At 35.1% G+C, this 27669-nt stretch overlaps 1 protein-coding gene across 4 annotated transcripts in view; it reads right to left on the bottom strand.

Moving 5' to 3' along the window:
* Positions 1 to 838: 838 nt before the first annotated feature.
* The window catches only part of SYDE2 (synapse defective Rho GTPase homolog 2), a 41110-nt gene continuing 14279 nt past the window's right edge, over positions 839 to 27669 (bottom strand). The window contains exons 3-8 of one of the 4 annotated variants that reach the window (XM_027536679.1): positions 26095 to 27197; positions 22201 to 22327; positions 15479 to 15660; positions 12142 to 12373; positions 6018 to 6065; positions 5029 to 5444 (exon numbers count right to left, since the gene is read on the bottom strand). In XM_027536679.1, the coding sequence (XP_027392480.1) occupies positions 6055 to 6065; positions 12142 to 12373; positions 15479 to 15660; positions 22201 to 22327; positions 26095 to 27197 (1655 nt within the window). In that variant the 3' untranslated portion in view covers positions 5029 to 5444; positions 6018 to 6054. Of the gene's footprint in view, positions 5445 to 6017; positions 6066 to 12141; positions 12374 to 15478; positions 15661 to 20798; positions 20965 to 22200; positions 22328 to 26094; positions 27198 to 27669 lie in introns of those variants that run through there. The other 3 variants (XM_027536678.1, XM_027536680.1, XM_027536682.1) reach the window with 3 other exon arrangements.

Raw genomic sequence — 27669 nt, 5'->3', positions numbered from 1 at the left:
TATAGTAGCATAACTATTTGGGGCTTGTTACAAGAAATAGAAATTTCTGTCTTCTTCCTCCCCCATTCTCAAAGCAGTTACTGATTCAGTTCAGTTCAGTTCATTCACTCAGTCGTGTCTGACTCTTTGCGACCCCATGAATCACAGCACGCCAGGCCTCCCTGTCCATCACCAACTCCCGGAGTTCACTCAGACTCACATCCATCGAGTCAGTGATGCCATCCAGCCATCTCATCCTCTGTTGTCCTCTTCTCCTCCTGCCCCCAATCCCTCCCAGCATCAGAGTCTTTTCCAATGAGTCAACTCTTCGCATGAGGTGGCCAAAGTACTGGAGTTTCAGCTTTAGCATCATTCCTTCCAAAGAATTAGGTTGACATTTAAGCAGAGATGTGAGATGATTTAAAAAAGGCACCCAAGTAAGATCTGGGTGAAGAGCTTTCTAGACACTGGGAATGGCAAGTCCTAAGATCCTTACAGGACTGAGGTCCTCCGTGTTGCTGGAGCACAGGGACCATGGGAAAAGGCCCAGGAGAGGGTGTGGCTATCCTTTCTAAAGTTTACTTTAGCTTCTGCAGTTGGAATGGATTGTGGGTGTGGAGATGCAGAGTGTAGAGTAAAGAGATGAACTAGGAAGAGACAGAGATGCTGGTGGCTTGGACGACAGTGTTGGTAGTGACAAACTTCAGTGCATAGAACTGCTGATAGGTTGTGTTTAAGGGCCAAGAGAATGATTCCAAGTTTGGGGCAACAGGGCGAGATGAAGTCTAGGGAACTGTTGCTCAGGCTGCTCAGCATTTACATCCCTTTTTTATTTTCATAGAATTTACCTTCACGTAAGTTTCAGAGAAACAATGCTGGCTAACTGCTCTCTGTCTCCTGGAAGCTGGGGCACAGTCTGACGCTTCTGTCAGGGACGTTTATCATATCTGAGCCTTACTGAATTCAAAGCAAACATGGGGCAGGGAAAAGAGAAAAGAACATTCCTCTTAGTACCAAATTCCTCAGGTCAGTGAGACTCAAATTAGGACTTAAACATAAAACAACTTTATCACTGTCCAAGTAGCTAAAATTTGATGTTCTTAAATTATAAAATCCTAAGCCTCAAAATCATTCTTTGGTCTGGAATTAAATTCTTTCCAGGAACCATATCACTCCCAAGCCTGTTTCTTTAGGGTCCTTGATATAAAGCTACGCAATCTGAAAATTTCCAAAGACAATTACAATGTGGGACTTTGCTTTCTTGCATTCTTATTTTTACAGTGACTCATGGGCACCATCACCAGGTACAGAAGCATTAGTACTGAAGACTTAATAAGGAATTTATAAAGCATTTCCAAAACCACTGTATTTATAACAGCAGCATCCACTACAAGGAACTCATTTAAAAAACACAGTGGAGTCATGTCAATCTTATCTGATAGCAACTCCATCCTTCAATTGCTCAGGACTTACTCCTTTCGCTCACAGTCCACCGGCAGATTTCTTTGGCTCCTACTTCAAAAAGTATTGAAAATACAATCACTCCTCACCGCCTTATTGTCTCCTTGCTGGTCTGAACCACCATTATTCTTACCTGGATTACTGCAAAGCTGGATGCTAGAAGATAATAGGGAAATGTCTTCAAAGTTCTAAGGAAAATGAGTTTGGAAATAGGACAAGTCCAATCGAAGTGAAGTATGGAAAATAAATAAAGACCTCGTCAGACATGCAAGGACTCAAAGTTCATCTCCCATGTGCCTGATTCTGGGAAGTGGTGGGGTAGAGGGCTACTTATAAATATATTTCAGCAAACAAATCAAAAAGGAAAAAATGAAATTAAGAATACAAAACAAAAAAAGTAGCACATAGGAGTGCAAAGAAAATATATCCCAGGAAACAGCTAAAAATTGCTAAGCACAAGTTTGATAAAGTCAATTAAGAAGCTTAAAATGATCCCTGGGTTATAGTAAAGAAATATTTTTCTTCTGTCAAAGAAAAATAAAGGTAATGATACCCTTCAGGAATCCCAGGATGAAAGCTAAAAGTAGTTTGAACGAATTTGGTAATTTAATGACATAGGAAGTGTAATAGTAAAGAAAGTATTTTTCTTCTCTCCAAGAAAGAAAAAAGGTACTTACTTACTCCAGGAAACATTAAAATCTTCAAAAGCCATTATGAAACAAATAATACCTGATTTAGAGAAACTGATGGCTGTAAGATAAAATAATCCATTTGACCTTTAGTTTGTATTCTGCTTAAATCAGTATACAGACTTCAAGATTGTAAGATTGGAGATTCAATCACATGGTAATATCACCCATGAATATTTCTGCATAATCTAGCACAACTGCTTGTTACTGATTAGCAGTTTTTAGAATACTAAAGGAAAATCAAAAGTATAGTTTCTCCAAATAATACACATCTATTAATGATTGATTATGTAAACTGACAGTATAACTTACAGAAGTTGGGGAGGTAAAGGGCAGTAATGAATAGGAAAGAAAGTACTGGGTTGGTCATTTCCACAATGGTAAGAGGTCAAGAGATACCATTTAAAACTGATGGATCAAGGAATAATTTATTAAAGTCATAGAAGCAACCAAAAGAGAAACCAAAAATTTAAATAAATAAATAAATGAGGAGGAGGAATAGAGTGAAATAAATTGCTTATCACTCAAAACGGACAGTCAACAGGTACCGCTTAAATGACAAATCAAGAAACAGCAGCAGCAAACCTAGAGTGACAAAGGCAGTTACCTAAAGAACAAAAAGTGGTTGTTACCTCTGAGAAGTAAGACTGATGTGGATGCAGGGAGGTGCACTTTTATTTTCAATCTACTTGAATTGTTTAAAATCTTTGTTCAGGTACATGCACTACAATTAAATTTGTTTTCAATCCTAAAAACCATTAGGGCTGGCAGGGGAATGAGAGTTGGCTGTCTAACAGTATGGGAAGATTCCAGGAGACTATAAAAAGCAGGTATAAAAACTCAAAAAAGATTTGAAAAGGCCATTTTAAATAAAGGTATATACCTAATGGAGTACTTCTAGAACAGCACAGTCAACAGAAGAGGTTTATTATGACTGATTTAAGCAACAAATGTTTAGTATTTTCCGTTAATACTTAAGACGGCAGAGATTAACTTTAAAATTATTAGCATCCAAAATAATATGTTGGCCCTTAAAGTATTGCAGATTCTGGAAAACTCAATTTTGGAAAAAAAATGTTATTACATATATTTATGGATAATATATGATGGTCCAATACTTTAACATGTTCATTTAAAAAGAATGACTTTGAAATAAATGATCCTTAAAAATCATCATCATAATAGCATGACACCGAGGTTATAAGGTTTTAATAAAGCTCTTACATTTCTGATACTAATTCATATAATGTATGTGATATAGCACTCAAAAGGAAGAAGACTGAGACAATCTTCTTACAAAATATTTAGGGTACATTTCTTTTGACCATTTACTCAATAATATATATCTGTCACATATTCTTTTGGCATTTTTCTGAATTATTATATAAAGCTTTAAAAATGAAAGTTTCATATAAAAATAGTTATTTATCTGACTTTTAACAAGTAAACTTTCAAATTAAATTACTTGGTATTCCATTTACCAATGTATATTGCATAGAAAGTTAAATACTTTAATATTTAAAAAAACATCAAGAAGTCAGTTTTTTTAATGGCTGCTATATCTTTAAGTTGGTAGTTCAAATTTTGTTAATAATTTTAAATTACACATTCTGTAGGTATAAAAGTTTACAAAAAATACATTCCAATTTAATAAAAAAAAGACTTCTAAATTTACATTTTCAAACACTGTTGTGATTGCTATAATGACTATCTTGTAGATAAAATTAGTCAAAATAAGTTAATTTTTAAAAATCAATAACAGTATTCTGGCAAGATTTCTTTAGAAATAAATGAAGGTAATTATAAAGTCCAAGTTATATATGTATTATTACAAATAAATATGTTCTAAGTATAATTACTTTGTTTTAAAAAGCAGAAGATAAAAATGCATAAATAGGTAAAGATTTTTAAATTTAAGTCACCAGTGCAGAAATCTTGGCACTTAATCCTTTAAAATGTTAGATTTCAATTTAAAGGATGACTTCTCACTGGGGATACTGTGACTTTCTGTAAGTCAAAAATGAAAGTCTTATTTTTTCTATTTAGATGTTCCTAGTGTTTTGGGTCAAGTGTTTCTATGCAACTCCTCCTTTAACTTAAATGTTCTTTCCCTGAAAAAGACATTTTTAAGCTAATGATTTTGGCCTCATGACATATACTTTAAAGATACTCGTGATTTTGCAGCCAATCCTTCCCCCCATTCTAATGTCTATACATATATGCGCTGATAAATATATACATATATTGGGGGTTACAAAAATACTTATTTAAGTTTAAATAATTACTGAATGTTAACACAGAATACATTAATATTTGTATAATTTTACTTTATAAAAAGTAAAAATTTATAAAAAGGTTTTCTTACAGCAGCATTTGCATTGTGAATGAAATGTGATGGAACGATGTTGCAGTGTGCATGGATTCATACTGCAAATCACACGGAGCAGCTGCATTCCTTCCACTGGAAGGAATGTCTGTTTCAGAAAAGCAGTTTCTATAAAGTACAAAAGTCTTGAGGGGCTAATAACTTATATGAATCTTAGAAGTGCATTTTAAACTTATACCCATAGCAATGGCAAGATTTTAAAAAATACCCACAAGAAGTCCAGGTTATCTTTACCTCAAGAAAAACTTCCTAATGAAATAAGTAAAAACTATGGTAATGAATGGTGTTTTTTGAATTACATGAACTTGTTAGAAAATAACTGAAGATTTCAAGAGTAAAAAATTTAAAACATCACTGTGAGAGATACAAGAAAGTGAGAAAGATGGATGTGAAACATAGGACGTTATTAAAAAGCAAAAACTCTCAACCTTAAACACTCATATTAAGCTTGTTTTTGTTGAGTTCACTCTCTAGATTTCCAATCAAAGTATCAATACTTTCTTGTAGATCTTTGAGATTGACTTTTCGGTCCACTCTAGACTCCATTGTCTGCACTGTTAAGTACGTCTGAAACGTGCACTCTTGGGACAGAGGAGTTGGCTGTTCAATCGTGATATCTGGCTCATATATTTTGCTACAGTTTTCTCCATTTTCTCTGTCTTCGGAAGGGACATAATCATAATCCACAGTATTTAAGTTTTCTTTCGTATTTAAAAAGTAGTTTTCTCCACAGCTGCTCCAGTCTCCTGCATAACGATTACTGAGTGGACTCTCTAGTCTGGTTTGCCTTGGCCTGAGTACTCCTGATGATTCAGTACCACTCAAATTTAACAAGTAAGGTCGTTCTTTCTTCCGCCTCAAATAATTTAGAGAAGACTTCTGCTCTGGGAACAAATTGTCTGCTGATTCTTTGATAGTTAAACGTTGCACTAGGAACAAACAATTGATTTGCTTTAGTGACAGTAATCCAACTTAATCCAATTTAAAAACACAGAGCTAAAGATAAGCTATTTAACAATCAACTACAAACATGCATTACAACAAACACATGCACACTACCAAAAGAAAGCATTCCATAACTATTTTTTCTATCACCAGACATAATCAAGATTAGGAACAGAAGCCAGTAGAATGTTCAGTGGTGCTAATTCATGCTACATCACAACATCCCAAAATAAATCAAATTTCCAAGTTGATTAACTTTCTGTGCAAGTTAATTAATATCTAGCTGTAATTCAAACAGTGGCTAAGCTGGTAGCTTCTTTTAATAAAGCTACAGCAAAAAGCAGGCAAGGCATGTTCATGTATAAACAAAACAAAAGTTTCTTTATCTGCAAATATCTAAATGAGGCCAAGGCATCTAAAGTGCTCAGTCTTAAAGTTCTAATCTTTGTGGGGTTTTTTGCAATTCTACTAGCAGCAGTGTCATAATTTACTTGACTTTAAACAGCCAAATTTCACTTTGATAAAATGCACGAAATCTAGACTTGTCCACTTGTTACCTGAGTTTGATTATACAGCATTAGCTAATAACAGTCTTCATTTATTGCCTGAAAATAGTACAGATATTTTATTTTCCCATTCTGGTTAGGAATCTAACAATCTCAAATAACATTCCTCATACTTAGACTAATTCCTTCTATTATTAATAGTATGCATTGCACTGGCCACACAGATTAGCAGGGAGACACACATTACTTCATAATAAATCAAGGCTTTACAGCTTACTCTTTTGTGTATACTGAACAAAACACCTGTCGAATGGACTGAATTTAAATGTTGAGGCACAGCTATTAAAAAATTGTCCATGATGCCTTTCTATTTCTGCTTGTTTATTCTCCATTATTAAGTGCCTCTCCATTTATATACTTCCCTTCACTAAGATAAAGGGAACATATAATCAGTGACAACATACCAACTTTACACTCTCTAACATATTCATTTCCTACTGAATAAAATAAGATAATTAAAGAATAATACAGACATGTAGATGGTCCTAGTTTTCCAGATGTACAGTGATTTATATAACATTTTCAGAGATTGAATGATTTTTTTAACTTAGATTTTATTAAAATACTTGATAACTGTATATAGGTATGTTTTAAACATTTCTATTTACCTGCATTTTTATGATGGCTATTACATATCACTATGAATAGCTAAAAGCTCTTGATCTAAAATTTTCTACAAAAAAAAAGGTCTGATATTTACTTTAAAGGAATGTGTGTGTTAATTGCTCAGTCGTGTCCAACCCTTTGCAACTCATGGACTGGAGCCCACCTGACTCCTCTGTCCATGGGATTTTCCAGGCAAGAATGCTGGAGTGGGTTGCCATTTCCTCCTCCTGGGGAATCTTCCCAACCCAGGGATCGAACCTGGGTGTCTTCTGTGTCTCTTGCATTGCAGGTGGATTGTTTACCCGCTGAGCCATGAAAGGAATGGCGATATTTACTTTAACTTGATATTTAAAACAGTATTAATAGAAAGTGTCATATGCCATTGCAGAATGGATACCTAAATTTTTTCACTGTTTAATTATTCATCCTTCTACTGGAGATGCTTATCTTCACTAAGTCTCCTTGCTTTTTCCCCTTCATTTGCTGTGCTGTTCCTATTCTTATTGCTTAAGTGTCACGCCTGTTGTTTTTGCCAACCCATTACAGTACTAGGCTAACCTTGAGGTCATCTGGTTTGTGATCCAACCAGGGTAAAACATTTTTGACTCTGTGTTGACCTTGTCTTAATTTATCTGTATTTTCCGACATTCACCTGCAAAAACCCACATTTATTTTGTTGCCAAATGCTTAAAGTTGCTTAACCAAGTCCCTGTTCAAACATTATTTTTGCATTTTCTTAGAAAACATTTAAGAAACCAATTTATAATATTTTATATATCTGGTGGCTCAGACAGCAGAGAATCCACCTGCAATGCAGGAGACCTGGATTGGGAAGATCCCCTGGAGAAGGGATTGGCAACCCACTCCAGTATTCTTACCTAGAGAAGTCCATGGACAGAGGGCCTGGTGAGCTACAGCCCATGGGGTTGCAAAGAATCAGACATGGCTGAGCGACTAACACTTTCTTTCAAAAAACCAACAATAGTATTTTATATCTTTTAGACCAAAATTTCTAAAAAATCAACTTTACTAGCTTTTTAAACTACTGGTGGTGATACGGGTTTCCTATTACATATGCAGATAAAATGGTTAATTTTACCCCCAAAAATTCTGGTTTTCCTAGCACTGCTGATTACCTACCTTCAAAAGAATAAGATGAAAATACAACCTAGAAAGTGGTTAAAAAATTCTCAAAATATAATGATAATTACTAAGAAGCGTAATTTTCTTATTTTCTACCAATAGATTTATATTTTTAATCACCACTCTATTAGCTTTTTATCTACAGTATAATTACCTTGGGCATAATTACTTTACTTAATAGAATATATTGGGTAGCTAGTTGTTGCCAAGTACTCTGTTATAACCTGGAAATGTAGAGGTAAGCAAAATGTAGTCCTTGACCTCATGAAGCTTAGTCTAGTGAGAAAAATGAACCAAAAAGAATGAGGGAAGCAATTCCCTGGCAGTCTAGCAGTTAGGACTCCAGTATTCTCCCTGCCAAGGGCTCAGGTTCAATCTCTGGCCAGGGAACTAAGATCCCACAAGCTGCACAGCCAAAAAAAAAGAATTAGGGAAAATTGATAGCTCTTCCAAAAACAAAAGCCCAGTCCCAAATCTATTTGTCACAGAAAATGTGATGTAGCAAACAGCTGGTCTAAGAATTATACATTCTCTAAAGCTATTTTCCTATCCATAAAGTGAAAGGGTAGCCTATCATTAATTTTCAATATTCTTAAGACAGCAAACTGATGTTTTTTAAAAACAACTACCTTCTAAAAACCCAGTACATAAAAAAGATGAAAAGAAGACTGTTTTGATCAAAAGGGAAATATATTTCCATTTTGCTCCCTCACCTGCTGCCAATCTGGCCCCAAAGCTGCTTCCAAAGAACTTAGGGTTTTGCCAGAAGAATCTGAAAAGCCACTGGCAGGCTGACTTTTAACTTTCAGTGTCAGTATACCAGGGTTCTAACTGATCACTTTGAAGACAAGATTTTTCAAGAAGAAAAGCTCAAAGTAAATTATATTCAAATTATTAATATAAAGTAAATTATACTGCCCAAAATTAAAAAAAAAATAACACAAAACAAAAAGTTAAGGAAGTAAAAAAGAAGGAAGGTAGGCAGGAAAAGGTGGAACCAATTCTTTTTATTTCTGGAGTAGGGTAAATACCAACAGGAAAAATAAATGGGATACACATAGCAAGGACAGTCATTCAGCAAGTAATATACCATGGCCCATTTTCTACGTCACCATCAATTTTCTCAGGCTCAGTAAGTGCACTATGTCTACTTGATTTGTGCCTCTTCTTGAATCCAAAAGCAAGTGATTTAGTAGGCAAAACTAACTCCTATTTCCTCTCAACTTTCTGCCCTGTTCTATACTTTGTCTGAGGTATTATAACTGAAGAAAAATAACAAGTTATAGACAAGGGGGCAGCTATTTTTCAATCCAACCACACAAACCTTTGGAATAAGGTGCTATATACTCAGACACAATTGCTAAAGGTTGTTATTGAAATACTGTACAGTGAGTCTCAAATCTGAACCTTTTTTTCCTATAACATACAACATAAATTTTTGCTCCTAAATCTAACACTAAGATGACTGTTACAAAATAATGGAATGACATTAACCTCTGATACAGAATTAATGACAAAAGAACTCAGATACTGGTAATAAACTTAATAGCTCCAGGCAAGAAAACTTTCATTTGATTAGAATGATAAGATAGCTCCTTTCCCAATTTTTCATGTTTATTAAAATTAAAACAGTTCCAGGAAAAGCTAGGAAACACACATTTAAAACCTGAACCCAAGTGATCCCTTATGTTGGGTACCAAATGTAGAAATCAGACTAATTAATCAGAATATCTTCATTCAGCACTTTTAACTAATAAATAATACATACTAACTCAGCTAAAATATAATTTGAAAATGATTTTTTAAGCCTGTATTTAAAACAAAAATATTAACTTTCCAAATTTAAAAATTTTATTAGCTTAATTTTTAATTCACTTTTTAAAATTAATTAGTTTTTTAAAAGACTAAATCAAAAGACTGTTCTATACATCAGTGTGTCTTTCACTGTCTCGTATACAGGGTTATTGTTACCATCTTTCTAAATTCCATATATATGTGTTCATATACTGTATTGGTGTTTTTCTTTCTGGCTTACTTCACTCTGTATAATAGGCTCCAGTTTCATCCACCTCATTAGAACTGATTCAAATGTATTCTTTTTAATGGCTGAGTAATACTCCATTGTGTATATGTACCACAGCTTTCTTATCCATTCATCTGCTGATGGACATCTAGGTTGCTTCCATGTCCTGGCTATTATAAACAGTGCTGTGATGAACACTGGGGTACAGGTGTCTCTTTCAGTTCTGGTTTCCTCAGAGTGTATGCTCAGCAGTGGGATTGCTGGATCATAAGGTAGTTTTATTTCCAGTTTTTTAAGGAATCTCCACACTGTTCTCCATAGTGGCTGTACTAGTTTGCATTCCCACCAACAGTGTAAGAGGGTTCCCTTTTCCCCACACCCTCTCCAGCATTTATTGCTTGTAGACTTTTGGATAGCAGCCATTCTGACTGGCGTGAAATGGTACTTCATATGTGGGAGAGGGAGAGGGTGGGATGATTTGGGACAATGGCATTGAAATGTGTATAATATCATATATGAAACAAGTCGCCAGTCCAGGTTTGATGCACGAACCTGGATGCCTGGGGCTGGTGCACTGGGATGACCCAGAGGGATGGTATGGGGAGGGAGGAGGGAGGAGGGTTCAGGATGGGGAACACATGTATACCTGTGGCAGATATATTTTGATATATGGCAGAACCAATACAATATTGTAAAGTTAAATAAAATTAAATTAAAAAAAAGACTAAATCAAGCAATCCTTTATACTTTGTGTTTTTAAAAATATGTATTTTTTTTTTTTGGCTGTGCTGGGTCTTTGTTGCCACACATGGGCTTTCTCCAGCTGCAGCGAGCAGGGGCTGCTCTCTAGTTGTGGTGCTTGGTATTTCTCACTGTGGTGGCTTCTCTTGTCTCAGAGCGTGGGCTCTAGGGTATGCAGGCTTCAGCAGCTGTGGCTTGAGAGCTCTAGAGCATGGGCTGAGTAGCTGTGATGCATGGGCTTAGCCGCCCTGAGGCATGTAAAATCTTCCCGAACCAGGATCAAACCCGTGTCCCCTGCATTGGCAGGTGGACTCCTAGCCGCTGTCTCACCAGGGAAGTCTCAGCCTTTTGTACTTTATTTAGTCTATCCTTCTCATATACATTAACAAAAGAGTTGTTTTTGTTGAGTGGCTAAGTTGTGTCCAACTCTTTTGTGACCCCATGGCTCCTCTGTCCATGGGATTTCCTAGACAAGAATACTAGAGCAGGTTGACATTTCTTTCTCTAGGGGAACTTCCCGACCCAGGGATCAAACCCACATCTCTTGCACTACAGGCAGATTAACCACTGAGCCACCAGGGAAGACTAATAAGCACATTTACTGAGGACTGACTTTATGCTAAACTCTCTGTTCATTTCCTTAGATCCTTTATGTCAATCTTCACAACAACCCTAAGGTAGGCACTATTCATACAGAAGCAAACTGAGGCCTAAGAAAGTTTGCCTGAGTCCACACTGCTGGTGAGTGCCACAGTCGGATCTGAATCCAAGCCTGACTCCAGGGCCCAGGCACTTTTAACACTGTGTACTACCCTTAGCATTGAAGTACCTTCACACTTGGTCCTATGTAGGATAGGGGAGGCAAGTGGGAGTTACTACTAGGTAAGAAAATTTTAGAACCTAAATACAGGGATCCTTTATAAAACATCTAATTAAATAAATATTCATTTTAGCTGTGCAAATACTTAAGAGATATGTTAGGAAAATAATTGTCAGCCTTTTCTTATTGAATAAGGGAAGGATAAGAAAAACTGACTTGTCCACTCAAGCCTAGATAATTTGAAGAATGACCACGAATACATGAAAGATGTCAGGAAGAACTGATTTAAGTAGAAAAATGAATTCTGCTTTAAATCAGTTGAACTAAAAATGACAACGGTAAAAATATTAATATTTACTGAGTACCTATTATGTGCCAAGAGCTGTGCTGAGCACCTTATACACATACTTTTTAAAATTTAATCTTCCTATCAATTCTATAAACATATTACTAACCCACATGACAAAAGGTGATACTGAGACTCTAAAATGTTAATGAAGTTGCCCACGGTCAGACTAATAAGGGATACAATCAGGATTCAAACCCAGAGCTGACCAAATCCAAAACATATACATTGATCTCTATGTCTACAACAGTATCAGCAAAAGCAGAACATTTAAATGGAGAAATCTAAAGGGCAGGTTATCAATTCGTACTATTTTAAAAAGAAAAATCTAGAAAAGATTTTCTTCAACCATACATGGGCATATTTAATGATTAGCTAATTCTACCATTGTAGAGATATCATTGTAAGAGAAAAATAATTCCACTGAATCATTTACCTGGCCAGAGTTGAAGTAAGTAGTGAAGAACTTCAATATGTTTTTTAAAATCCAAAGCAGTCGCAAGTTCCTTGGAATCAGTAAAGACTCTGTTGTTATGGGTGGAAGTTTCTTGCCTCTGACTTAATAATACTGGTCCAAAGCACACAGCCAAGTTTTGGCAGGTCATCTTATTCACATCATGATAAGAAGCCACCAATTTCAAATGATCCAACAACATCATTAGAGTTGCCTAAATTGAATTAAATTTCACTTAATACAGTCAAACAGGGATAAATTCAAGGACACAATTTATAGCAGGAAATATAGACAAACAACCTGTCACTTTTTAGAAGGTTGTTTCAAAGATTTGCTTTTAAGCTGGATGTTTGGAACTTGAAACACATTTTTTTTTATAAAATGTTACACAGGACACTTAGGTTTCAACAACATAATTTGATTCATTGAAAGGTTAAAATATACATTATCTAAAATGCTCATGAATGAATTCCAAATTTTAGTTGGAGTTTCTTAGAAAATATGCCATCAACTTTTTCCTCTCTTTCCTTCTCTAAAAAGATAACAGCAAAGGCTGTGATGAAAAGGGGATTAGGGTAGAATGTTCTTTTTTTTTTTTAAGTTTTAGAACAACATGAATTTATTCTCTGATAGATTTGGAGGCCAGAAGTCTGAAAGGAGTCTCAGGGAGCTAAAATCAAGGTGTCAGCAGGCAGGCACACTCCTGCGGAAGCTCTAGGGAAGAATGTGTTTCCTTGTCTTTTCCAGGGTCTAGAGCTATATTCCTTACATTCCTCAACTCAGGGACCCTTCTTCCATTTTCAAAACTAACAATATAACATCTGATTCTGCTTCCCTCTGTTTTCATCACATTGTTTTCTCATCGGCCTGTAGTCAAATCTCCCTTTCCCCGTCCCTTATAAGGATACTTGTGATTACATTTAGGACCTACCTTGATAATCCCAGATAATCTCTCCATCTCAAGATACCTATTTGTTTGTTTGTTTTGGCATGCAGGATCTTAGTTTTCATACTATGTCACTTTTTATGTAAGAAAGAATGGGAAATGAGAAAACATACATGTATCTAATCATTTGTACAAAGAGAAATACAGAAAGCATAAACAAAAAACTAATAAGATTAGGTATCTATAGTTGGCTAAATAATGGCCACCAAAAATATCCAGGTTTTTGTAGATATCATTAAATTAGGTATCTTGTGGGAATTCCTTGGCAGTCCAGTGGTTAGGACTCCCCACTTCAACTGCAGGAGTTACAGAATGTTCATTTTTAAGTTCAGTTAGATCCTGTAGTCATAAGTAGGGGGCACCATCTTAAAATCTCGGTTACCATGGCCAGGTTTTATTGTGATCCAGATTAGGAAGAAGGCCAATGCACTTCTTAATAAATATTTTAAGTAGACAAACAATGGAAAAGTGAAGCATAGAAACGAAAAAAATTATTGAAAAAATTTTTTTTAATCCTTGAAAAAACCAATAAGGAGAATTTGCTTTAAAGTGAATGATTATTTAAGTTTAAGCAATTTTGAAAAGAAATTATGTTTTTAATATACTGGTATATGATCAATCATTTAACAAAATAAGCATGTAATTTCCTCTTCATAATTGAAGAAATAAATACCAATAATAACCTGTAACTTTAAAAAATTAAAATGACATATTATCAATATTTCTGGAGCCAAAAGTGACAACTGGGTTTAGTGATTAGAAGGTAATTAGTAACCTTGACAAAAACAGATCCACAGGGATGGGATAGGAAGCCAGATAACAGTTTGTTGAGTAGTAAGTGAGTGGTGAAGAAGTGATAACTGCCAGAACAAACATTTGCTCAGTGTTTGGCTATGAAGGGAAGGAATCAGGAGCAAAATGGATCTAGAGTAGACTACAGTTGATATTCTGAAATCAAAACCAGTCACACACTGGTTAACACAGTTAACACACACACACGACTGGTTAAATATATTAGGCTCAATCTCAATAGCAAACCAAGAAACGCAATCTAAAATAAGAAATTTTTTTGTTCTTGAAATAAGATCAGCCAAAAAATGTAATTGTTATGTCCCCTTTGAAAAGTAATATGAAAACATGTACTAACAGCCTCAAAATATTCACAACATTTAAATCAGCAATTCCACTCTGAAATTCTAATCTAAATAAGTAATTCTAACTGAAAAGAAATCTGTGGACAAATATATACAAATAGGTTCAAAATCTAAATTTTATATAAAACAAATAATGATAAATTGTCAAATCCATTCAATGGAACACTTTACAGCCTTTTTAGAAAGAATATTAACAGCATGAGCTTTAAGGCCAGAAAGGCCCTAGATTCATATGATAGACTAGAACACCCAAAAAGCTATATAATCTTGGGCAAGTGATTTAAATTCCTTGACACTCGAGTCTTCACTCATAAGCAAAATGATCCATAATTTTACCTTATATTGATGAAGGAACATTTCTACCCCTTCACCCTACCCTTCTTCTTCTACCCACCTCTTTGTAGCTATTCCTCTCTCCCACCCAAGGGAACAGAAATTCCTAATCTAACTGGACAGAGAACAGGCCATTCAAATGACTAAAATAAACTAGTGAATGAAGGTATTAGGCTTAAAGTATTTCTATCCACTCTTGGACCTTCCACTCTCACATGATAAGAAACACAGGCAAAGTTGGCCTCACCTGGATAAGCCTGGCCATATTTCTTTCCCTTATTCTCCCTTTTGTTCTAAGGGACAATAGCTAAAGTTAGGCTAAGATTAGTTCTGCAAGCCCAGTCATCCTCTCTCCTGTAGGCATACCGGAAGATACTGGTATGAGATTTAGATCATGGGAAGGGGGCAAATGTGAAGAGACAAGGAGGAAGGAAAGAGTGGTGGTGAGCACTAAGTCTTGAGGCTAAGTCATGTACACAAAACAGTTACCATATTTTTAAAATACTATTAATAAAAGGAAATAAACCAAAATGTTAATTATATAGCCTTTAGATATTGATAATTATAAATTCCATTCTTCTTTTCTATATCTTCCTAACTTTTAATTATAAATATGTCATTTTAATAATAAGATAACAATACTCTTTTAAAACTTATCAGGAGGTTAATAGGTTAATATCACATGCAAAAGAGATAAAACTGTTTTCTAAATTTATTCTATTTAAGAATCAGTTTCTAGATTTACACTGTTTAGTCTTTAGCAAAGGTAGAGCTAAAACTCATTAGTGCTACAAATGTCAAATAACTAAAAAATTATCTGTAGCTCTGGAGCTAAGTACTCAGTTCATTAAATATATGGTTTATTTCAGGAAGAATAAATGCTTACCTTCTCAACATCAGGCAGACAATCCAGAAGGCCAAAAGTGTACTGAGAATCACCTGGATCATTCTCACAACCATTTGATGACATTTTCAAAGGATTTTTTGCCATTGCATCTAATACAGCCTCATAAAGCTGCTTTGTTATCAGAGGAGAAGGAAGTTCTCTTAAATAATCCTTAAGAACACCTTCAGAAACCAAACAAACCAGAAATAGATGTCAATTAGTCTTTAGAGTGAAATAATAAAAAGCTGTGGCGAATTTTTTTTCAAAGTATCATTACAGTGAACTTTAAAAATTCTGAAAACAATAAAAGCAGAAATGTAAAAAGTATTGTAACAAAACACTTGCAATTTGTATTCTTAGAAATTGCTTCACTAATTGACTTTTTGTTTTGAAACCATGCTAATAATGCACATGCATAATATGCAATTATATATATTAGATTTGTTCATAAAGTAAATCCCTTTTATAAAAAGCTCCTTTAAATGCATATAAAACAAAAGAAAATAAGGCATACTAATATTAATTGTAAATTATTCCAATTATATGGATTTTTAATTTCCAGACTTTTCATAAACCCTTGTAAAAAAGTGAGCTATATAAATGTAATTCCTCTTAAATACAGAAGATATGGCTTAAACACACATACTAAATAGTCTGGATAATCTCCAATGCTATATTATGGAAGAAAAAAATCATTTCTAAAACCAAAACCCAAGAACAGAAAACAACAAACGTGCCACTACAATAGGAATGAGGTAAGTCTACTTCAAACACACCACAAATAGTTATGAACTAAGAGGTGATATAGCTATAGTAGAGGAAACAGGAAAGGATAATAGCTGTTACACATAAGGAAGGTAGGTTAAGATACTAGCTAAAGGATAGAATTTGATCACAAGAAAAAAAATGGACATTTCTGACAGCAAAAACCTAAATATAGACAATACTGATTTAGAAAATGCTCTCAGCTTAGCTGAGAACTTAGTTTGAGGGCTTAATTTGAATTTAAGTGAAAGTGAAAGGCACTCAGTCATGTCCAACTCTTTGTGATCCCATGGACTATACTGTCCATGGAATTCTCCAGGCCAGAATACTGGAGTGGGTAGCCTTTCCTTCTCCAGGGGATCTTCCCAACCCAGGGATCAAACCCAGGTCTCCTACATTGTGGGTGGATTCTTTACCAGCTGAGCCACAAGGGAAGCCCAAGAATACTGGAGTGGGTAGCCTATCCCTTCTCCAGTGGATCTTCCTGACCCAGGAATCAAACCGGGATCTCTCTGTACTGCAAATGGATTCTTTACCAGCTGAGCTACCAGGGAAGCCCTATCCTTGCCATAACCCTTGCCATATTTTCAGTACACAGAAATTTTCTTCAAATGTTTTTACAGCCACATCACAGTATTCCAATGTATGGATCCCCCACATTTGGATCTAATCAGTGGCTATAGACAGATACTTGTATTCTTTCTAATCTTCTGTTATTTCAAAACATGCTACAATGAATAACCTTGCACATCATCATTTTGTATATATGCAGGTATGTTGGTAGGACAAATTCTGAAAACAGGACCACTGAATCAAAAATATATTTGTCATTCAGAGGAAAAAGGATGTTTCCTAGGTCTAGGGCTTCAGCATCTAGGTGAATAATAGTGCTATTACTTGAAACGGGGGGAAGGAGGAAAACCATGCTTTAGGGGATAAAAGGAGTTTCATTTTAAACATATTAAGCTTCAGTTATCTATGGGACATTCAAGGCTACTGTATATAAAAATCTGAGACTCAGGAAAAAGATGGCTGGAGACACAGATCTGAGAATGATCAACTTAAACATGATAACTAGAACCTTGGGAGTGACAGATTATCAAGAAGGAGAGAGAAAGAGAAAAAGAAAGAAAGTGAAGTCACTCAGTCATGTCTGACTCTCTGCGACCCCATGGACTGTAGCCCGCCAGACTCCTCTGTCCATGGGATTTTTCAATCAAGGATACTAGAGTGGGTTGCCATTCCTTTCTCCAGGGGATCTTCCCAACCCTGGGATCAAACCCGGGTCTCCCACACTGTAGGCAGACTCTTTACCATCTGAGCCACCAGGGAAGCCAAGGAGGTAATATAGAGTGATATGAGAAGGCCCAATAATAGAGAAAATGATGAACATCAATAAGCTCTTTTTTTAAAAATGTTTTTGTTCTTTAAAAAATTTATTTTTATTTATTTTTAATTGGAAGATGATTGCTTTACAATGTTGTATTGGTTTCTGCTGTATAACAATATGATTCAAGTACAAACATATATCCCTCCCACCCTACCTCCATCCCAGTCTTCAATCAGCTCTTACGTGGTCATCAGGAAGAGGATTTTCCAAAGGTGGCTAGGGAAGAATGGCTAAAGAAGTATGAAGGGTAAGTAGAGGCAAGATGTGGGTGGGGGCAGGACAGGCAAATATGCTATCAAGGCAGTAAAGGAAAGAATGTTTCAAGAAAGAGTTTAAGGTATCAGTTGATACCCAATAATAATTAGGTTAGATAAGAAGAGTGTACTAGATTGGTCATTTGTATGTTAAAGTCATTCAGAATGATAGCAGGACTTCAGCTGGAAATCTAACCATAGGTAGGATATCAAAGTCTTTAGTGAATAAATGAAAATGCTCAAGTATTCTGATGATGATGTTAAACAGGAAAGAGGAGGTGCAAGACTGTGCTGTGAGCCTCCAAAAAACCTTATTCCTTAACATAGCATAACTTCCTACTCCATAGTAAAAAGGTAACAAGATGGAAATAGCAGGAAGGAACCAAGAGAATACCAACCAAACTTTTTCTTTGATATATACAAAGAGATACAATATATATAAATTGCTTGGCATATAATAATAATCAAAACCTGTTAGATATACAGTGATATTCCCATTCCTTAACTTGTATCATGTGATCTTTACTACTATCCTTAGTTTCCCACAATGAATAGAAACATTCAGTTTAAAGAGAATCTACAACTAGAAAGTGAAAACGCAATTTTCTGTAGCTGCCAAACAAAGACACTACTAAACCTTTAGGGCATAATTTTTTGTTAGGGTTCCATATTTGTTCCTTGACAAAACAAGACTTGTTAGTTCTCATAAAACTCAATATGCCCTGGTAATTTGAGACTTGTCCTATAATGCAATTATATTAAATTAAAATCTAAAAGATCTCCAGAAAAGATAACTTTATACCTTAGTGAAAATATATGTCAAATATCATTATACTTTATGAGTAATATACTAAACAACCATTAATATAAATGGAATTTTAAATGGATCCAGGTTCAAGATTACTTACTTCACTATAATTTGAAGGCAAATAAGGGAGAATTATTATAACAAACATTAAGCACTTAGAGTATGCTCAGCATATTATGTTCAATGAAGTAAAGGTTATTATTGCTTTTCTATTAATAAATGCAGACAAACTTCACAGGAAAAATAATCAAAAGATTTTATAAAATGATACAGAGAGAAGTATTTATAGTACATTGTGACATATAAGATATAATGACTCATAAATCTAGAAATTGGCCATATGGTCTTATCTCAAAAACTTAGTGATAGACAGGAGCATCTTAAAACCATATTGCCTTAATATCTTTCAAACACTTTGGGACATAAAGAACATAAGATAATAAATTTGTGGTGACAATCTTTAATGCTACAGAAGCTACTTAAAAAAGACTTGGGGGACATTTATGATGAAGTTTATTTAATGCAACACAGTACATCTTTTATCATGTACTTGAAGCAGGCAATTATTGGTAAATAAAGAACTGGTTCCAGTTACACCTCTTAAGCTGCCCAGTAATAGTTAGATACCATGAAATCATATGCCTCTTACCTTCAGGCACAAAGACCAACTACACAGGAAGATTCTACTCATTCCTGTGATGCAATAGAGGCATCACCACACTGAAAAAAAAGGGCATTCTATCTCTAAAACTACATCTACTTCTCAGAGACTGGTTTGAAGTACCTATATTTTATTAATTCTCAATCACGAAATTCACCATTCTCTCTGCCTAAAACTTTAATAATCACTAAATAATAAATATGTTGACTTTTCTATTATCTTCTCTTAAAACTATGAATAGATTTTACACCTTAAATTTTGCATCTGATTGAAGAAAACCTGGTTTGTCTGGAGTACTTCATTCTGTATTCCAGACAAACCAATTATTAAGAACACATTAAACTGTGAGTAAACTCTACCATTCACTCCATTAATGTTTTTTAGACCTACTGAACTGTTAAATATATTTCAAAGTTTACTTAGAAATGTGAGTTCACACGGAACAAACACATGAGGCAACACTATTACTGGCCAGCTCCCCAAATTTTGAGCCATGATGAGCCCCTGTGTATAATTTATTGCAATTCCAATGGTATTTCTCAGACAAAACTTAAATCATTCCATTGGCTTTTTATCAAGAAAGAAAAGAGCTCTTGGTTCTTCTGAAAAACAACTTTACTGAAATGGAATACAAAGAATAAAGCCAAGAAATATCTAATTCATAAATTATGGAAACTCTCAACTTTAGAAAAGAACGCTTTTCTATAAATCTAACAGTCATTGATCTACTGTTATATCTTCTGCATATGCTGCAAATTTCTGACAATTCAAACCACATCACTTCATCTTCTTAAACTGTACACATTTGACATAATTTTTATCTCTAACCCAAGGCTTCAACTAAGACAAAACCTCTTTTTATTCAGAATGTAATTTTCTGAGAACTGATATTTGTAAAATTTCTCCTTAATAAATTCATAAAATGAGTCTTTTGCTGATTCTGTTAATTATATACTACTAAGGGGAAAAAATCTACCTTTTTGTAGAAATGACCCATTTTTTAGTAGAAATAATAAATCTTCTTCCTTTAGAAAAATAAAAGTAACCATTATTTCTGGTTTGCTAAAAGTTACAGGAAAAAAAGTGCTTTGGTTTGTCTTCTTTTAGAATTAAAATGCTTGGGATCAAACTTAGTTATCCAAGAATGTATATTAAATAATCTATGAAAATACAGTCATTCAGAGTTCAGAGATTGGGAAGCTCAATTATTTGGAAAGTCTCAATGCTAAAAGTTGGCTTTAAGGATTCCAATCATTAAAAATCTCTTTAATATGTGCAAGTTGAGCCCTCCTCAAATTCTCACCTAGACAACTGTGTGCAAAATAAGAAAGCAATTTAGAAGAGAAAAACAAATATTGTTATAACAAGGGAAAAAAATGGTAGTTGACAATAGAGAGAAGAGAAAGACTATCAAAATACATAGACAATCTGGAAATACATACCAAAGCATCTGTAGGTGAAAGGATGTGATATCTGAGATTATGGTTCGAAATAGTCCAAGTGTGGGGAGAATCAAATGAGGGGTATAAATGAGACAGGTTTGGTCATTAGGAAGCCAGATGATGGACAAAGAAGGTTTATCATAGTATTCTACGCTTGAAAACTTTGCTAATAAAAAGTAAAACAACAAAAAACAAACATGGAATTATAAGCCAATAGTCCCCAAATATTGATTAGTTATCAAAAATCTCCTAAAGGCCTTTTTTTCTGTTCTCATCTCATATGATCTCTCCACAGAATGACACTGCATTACACCTTGCTGTGAAAACTCTATTGTTTCTTGTTTCCCAAACTTTCTGACTCTTTTCCTTTCAATCCCTTTAGATGTTTCTTCTTTCTTTGCCTGCCTCCAAAGTTTGGAAATCCTCAAATTCTGGTCTTTCGAAACTTTACAGACAATTGGAAAGTGTTAATTATAACTAGTGCCAATGACCATCAAATTGCCATTTTCATCACTCAGGGCTTTAGAAGAGTATTTGCAATGCTATACATTAGACTGTATTCATCACCTGGGCAAATAACAGACCCCTCACATTCTACTACATCCTCTCCTTAGCTGCAGATAAGCACTTTCAACTTTGCTTGATATATCCACTGAGATCTCCGACTGGTACCTCAAGTTCAATATATGTTTGAAAAGAAACCCAATTCATAATCTTTTTCTACATTTCTCCACCAAAAACAGTAGTTTTCTCTTTCTTGTTTCTGCTAATGGAATCCAATCAACCAGGTGTCAAAGTGATGTTTGTCTGGGCCCTCCCTGTCTTCATATACTTTCAATTCTATTCCTTCCTGCTATTGCTACTGCTGTAAGATGCCATCTGCTCTGATTATCTCTTTGCTGAGACTATTGCCAAGCCTTCCTAACTGGTTTTCTTTCCTCTTCTATCTTCTTATTTCAATCCATTGCGCAGACTTGCCAGGTAAGTATTCCTGAAGACTATCTCTGAAGAGTTCATTCCTCTGCTCAAAAATCTTTGGATTCCCTCTGCCTAGTAAATAAATCTAAATTCTCTAACCAGATAGTCAATGCCCCTTATATTACCTATGCTCCAGTCAAACTGAACCTGATGGCACTTTATTTATCCCTCCGTGAAGACAAGGTACCCTTTTCCTTCTGTTAGCTACTGGAGCTAATTTAATGTAGGCCTTACTTCCTTCCAAAGGTTGGCTGTTTGAGAACAGGGACCATATCTTGGTACCTCCCCATAGAAAAGAACACAGTAGTGTTTGTGAAAGAAGGAAAAAAAGACTTCAGAATAATACCAAAACAGTATTTAAATTCTCTTTCCTGCAGAGGTAGTCTTTCAGAATGTGTACATAAAAATAACATCTATTTATTACCTGTTATTACATTTATATCTGGGTATTGGCTTTCACACAGACCAACAGCTTTGCTATCCCTCTCAAAAGCCTCTCGAAGTTCTTTCTTGACTGCTGCCGAGCCACATAATCGGTATAGGCCTACTACCTAGAAATAAAATTATCGCCACATTATGGTAAATTGGATAAAGGGAAAATATAATAGTACAGTATGTATAAATCACATGACTTTGGCAATATTATATATTCTGATGGCATTTAATTAAAAATATCTCAAACATAAGCTTCTGAAGTTTCACCACAGACTATACTGATTGTAGTTACATAGTTTAATACAAATTTTATATTCTTTCATTTAAATTCAAATGATATACTATGTTACCTATAGTGCTAGCTATAATATCTTAAGCAAAAACACAATCTCTTCCCTTTAATTTTATACACCCAACCAATATCTCGATAGGTGCCCTTTTACATCTTTTGCTCCAGATTGAAGTAATACAGCACAACAGCTAATCAAAGATTTTGGATTCATAAAGCCCCACACTATCACTCCCTGCTTGGTGAATTTGGGCAAGTTATTTAATACTCAGTTTATTTTTAAAAGCTATAAACTCAGTTTATTTTTTTAAAGTATGTATTTGAAATAAAGTTCCAGGAAACTATTTCTGTAAAGTTATCTTTTAAAGTTTCTCGGGAAGAAATGAAAACAAATCTAGGATTTTTTTAACTTATCAAATGGATTGATTATAAAGCACTGAAGGAAGTTCAGTGCAAATAATACATTAAAGGTGAAAATAAAACTTCTAGTTCAAATGTATTCACGATGCAAAGACAACACTCAATCTCCCTTCAATCTACATTAAAAAGATTTGTTTTTTAAACATTGTTAGTTCAATATAAATTCACCAAGAGGAAATCAACATGGTATCTTAAAGAGAAAACAGGCCTGATAAAGCAATTGGGGCCTTTTAAAAGAAAAAATCTTCATGAAAATTGAGGATAGTGGTCGTCATCTATACTTCTACATCAAAGACTATTTAGGAAGTTCAGTCACCTTGAATTGAAAGATTGGATAAAGATATTACTTCAAGACAGAAATAAAGTGAAAACACACAATGCGATCCCCAAGGATCTGAACTAGAAATCATTTAAAAATATTAAAAATAAGCTAGAGGAAGAAAGCAAATGAAATTTACAGGTTTGCTTATGACACTAACCTCTTATGAATTATTAAAAACTGATAGACTACACTACAAAAGGTGGGTCTTAATATAGGAAAGTGTCAGTAATGGCTCCACGGAAATGTGATCCAAAATATTTGAGATGACAAGCACTCAGTATTAACTGAAAGATAGTAGAGAATCTACAACTATTTCTAAGAGAAGGCAGTTCAAGGTGCTGCTGAATTCGAAAGGATCAAGAGGATATGGGAAACCAAGGAGTGTACTAGGAATAAAATTCAAATTTCCTATTCTTCTCCACAGTCACGGTATATTCACATTGACAATAGCAAGTGCTAGTTACATCATCAAGAGAAAGAAAATCAGAATGGCAAATGATCCAGAAAACGAAACTAAAATATTAAACAGGATCAAAGGAAACACTACAACATTAGAAGAAACCAGCTTGAGTAGAGCCCTTCTAGTGTAAGCAAACTTAAAGTGTCACAAAAATCTCATAAAGATGTATCCTCTTAAGCTTGAGAAAGATGAATGTAGAACAAATTAAAGAAAGCAATACTTCAATAGCAAGTGATAATTTAAAGGAATGTGTTATCCCCAAAGTTTATATTACAAATACAGTTTTTAAAAGTGAATAAAATAAGGAAGATATCCTATACATACATCAGGGAGGAATATTTTAGGATATATTCCTTAACTTCAGAGGCTGATTTCCTGAATCAAACACTTGAAGTACATGCTTGATGCCTCTAGTAAGGATAAAATCTAAACTGGACGGACCATGAGTATGATTTCTATACTAATCTTTTCCCGCTCGAAGCAGGAGATGCATGATAGTAGCTTTCCAAGTATTTGGAAGAATATCACAAACTATTTTTGTATGACTATGGAAACCTGATTTTCATGGTTAAAAAAAAAAGGAATACTGACTAGAAAGGTAAACAAAATTTAAGCAGTATGCTGGTTTATAAAACACAGGCACATATCAGACTCTTTCTGTTTGTGTATTGGGGTGGAACAGGGAGAAGCAAAAGAGACAAAACAAGAAAAGGTGTTTAAAAAAAACTGTCTAAAACATACAACTGTAAATCTTACTTTTTATTTCACAGGAAATAATTCCTTATTAATATAAATCTTTCTAAACTTTATAGAAATAAAAAGCATTCCTAAAAAATATTTTCTTGGCATTTAAAATCACTTACAACAGTCTTATCTACTTGCTCTTTATGAAATATTTTCAGGAAATAGACTGTAAAAGTATAGTGCTATTTGAGTTACTTATGGGGCATCCCTGGTGGCTCAGACGGTAAAGAATTTGCCTGCAATTCAGGAGACCAGGGTTCAATCCCTGAGTCAGAAAGGTCCCCTAGAGGAAGAAATTGGAGAAGGCAATGGCACCCCACTCCAGTACTCTTGCCTGGAAAATCCCATGGATGGAGGAGCCTGGTAGGCTGCAGTGTGTTATCATTCTACGGGAAATTTCCACAGCATTTAATATATCGAACAGCTTTTCTTTGTTCATTCCAGTTCAATAATTATTTACTCAGTATCTACTATAAACCAAGCACTAGTATGCTGCTAAGTCGCTTCAGTCGTGTCCAACTCTGTGCGACCCCATAGATGGCAGCCCACCAGGCTCCTGCGTCCCTGGGATTCTCCAGGCAAGAATACTGGAGTGGGTTGCCATTTCCTTTCCAATGCATGAAAGTGAAAAGTGAAAGTGAAGTCGCTCAGTCGTGTCCGACTCTTAGTGACCCCATGGACTGCAGCCCACCAGGCTCCTCCGTCCATGGGATTTTCCAGGCAAGAGTACTGGAGTGGGGTGCCATTGCCTTCTCCTTTACTGAGCCACCAGGAAAGCCCAAAAAATAAGGTCTACCAACTGGTTAACATTTACATGAAAGTGAAAATATCAGTCATGTCCGACTCTTTATGACCGCATGGACTAAGGTTCACCAGGCTCCTCTGTCCGTGGAATTCTCCAGGCAAGAATAGTGAAGTGGGTTGCCATTTTCTTCTCCAGGGGAACTTCCCAACCCAGGGATCGAATCCAGGTCTCCTGTATTATAGGCAGATTCTTTACCGTCCAAGCCACCAGGGAAGCCCATCTTGTTACAAATAGCACCAGGTTTTTTGTTTGTTCTAATGAACTGCTTTTACTTTCTTTAAAAGGAAAAAAGAATCAGATGTGCTTTTATTAGTAGGACCTCTCCTTATCCACCATGCTATCCCAAAGGTAAGACATGGATAAGCTTACGCTTTCCAAAGCGTGGAACTAAGGGAGAACAGGAAATAGGGGCAAGGAGTTAATTTTAGGAGTGAAACAGGGTTATAAGATTCACTGTTGAACTCTCTATTAAAGGAAAGTCAAACCATGCAGAAACATTCCTTAAATGAATTAGTCTTAGTCCATGTTATTAGCTCTGGCTTTTCCTAGGAATGTCACTGTAAAATGCCATATCTTCATCTCAAAGTGTAAGTCCATGCAGCCCTGCATCAAACATAAAGAACCATCTAGCATGCTTTCAATCATTGACAACACAGGTTAAGGCATAAATTATATCCTAAACAGTAATGTAATAAAAATAAAGAACAGGAATGAGAAAAAGTCTAAATTAGATCTTTTAAACTTACCTTGAACTCCTTCTCCTAAGACTTACTATAAATAAATTGAATTAATTACTCGAATAGATAGATAAGGGGGCAATAGAGAAACACAGTAAAATAATACCTGACAGCCTCTCTTTTCAATTTCCATAATACATTTCTGAATCAGGAGTGGTACCATCAAGCCTATATTTTCTTTCTCTACAACTCTTCGAATATCAACACCAAATACTACTGGTTCTCGATTTATATCTAGCCCATGAAGTGAATTCTCCCACTGTTCCAAAAGAGTCACTTTCACGTAAATAAGACCTCTAGGTTCAAGTTTGACAGCCAATTGATGTGTCTTTGTCACTCGGAATAAGGTGGGAAGAACAACAGTTCCATGACAACACACTCGGTTTTTTCTTGGAGTGGGTTCCCAACTAAACACTACTAATTTCAAATGCTGTGCATTTTCAATTTCTATGTTGAAAGTGTGATCCATGTCTAAAAACGTTGTTCGACATGTGAGCAAAGCTGTTCTGGCTTTGTTCACTGAATCTACCTGAATTGCACAAAAGACATCTTTTGAGTCTATCCGAGGTGGTTTTAAATCCTCAGCACCATAGAAGTGCACACTCATGAGCCCAGATATGTACTGTGAACACTTAGGTTGATCAGAAAAGCTGTAATGTCTAAAAGCATCAATGTCTATTTCATTCTTGCTGCTGCTATTTGGAATTATGTCTTTTCCTTTTGCAAATTTGTTTTCGAATCCATATTTGCTAGATTTGGCTATCAGTTCAGGTGAATCTCCATCACTGAGGTAACCACCTTTGCAGGAATACTTAGAACTCACGGAGGTTTTCTTCTGATAGGTGGGCTGAGAAGACACACTGGTATCAAGATGGTACCGACTTATCACATTCCTCTTAGCAGCTGTGGTTGTATTCCCAGAAGGTAGAATAACAGCATGATGAATCTCTTGACAGTTACATTTAGACAAAGAAGGAGTATTATCTGGACTGTTTACATAATTCAAGGTTCCTTTAACACTCAGTTTTCGGCTAAGTTCTGGCAACTTTTTCATTTTCATGGAAAGTTTCCTCACAGTTCGTGGAGACTTTATTTTATCCGGGAAAGACCAATTCATTGAACTGCCTTTTTTCACAGGGCTAGGGCTTGGTGAAGACGGTTCCATAACTCCCAAATCAGTCTTGTTTGTAGCAGCTACACTCCCAGGACCTTGGAAAAAAAAAAAAAAATAAGGTGATAAGTTTCGATTTCTTTTTACTTTATAAACCACAAATTTAACAAGCTCTCATATGGACAGAAATTCTTCCGTTTCATCTTAATGGTGAGGTTTAGTCAAAAGTTTAGCTGAATTCCCATTACCAAGTTTAAGCAGAATATCACGATCTACAAAAGGCTTATGGTGGAAAGAAACATCTCCCTCTTCATCTGCTTTTCTATTCTGAAGGTTTGAAAGAAAGGTAATACAGGTTCCTTTTAAATCTTTCCCACTGCAATATACTTATAACTGTAAACAGTGGATATCAAAGAAAACTAGGAAAGTTTCCTATTTTAATATGTTCACCAATTTTCACATTTCCTACTTTAGTGTATTTATTTAGAAATTTCACCTAATACAAGAATGATTGATAAAATGTATTTTCTTATAAGTTTCAGTTTCCATAAAGAATAAAGTGTTAAGACG

The sequence above is a fragment of the Bos indicus x Bos taurus genome, chromosome 3 (genome assembly GCF_003369695.1).
Source record: "Bos indicus x Bos taurus breed Angus x Brahman F1 hybrid chromosome 3, Bos_hybrid_MaternalHap_v2.0, whole genome shotgun sequence".
In the NCBI taxonomy this organism is placed as follows: domain Eukaryota; kingdom Metazoa; phylum Chordata; class Mammalia; order Artiodactyla; family Bovidae; genus Bos; species Bos indicus x Bos taurus.
Note: the sequence above shows the minus strand (reverse complement) of the source record. Positions and strands in the feature narration are given on the sequence as shown.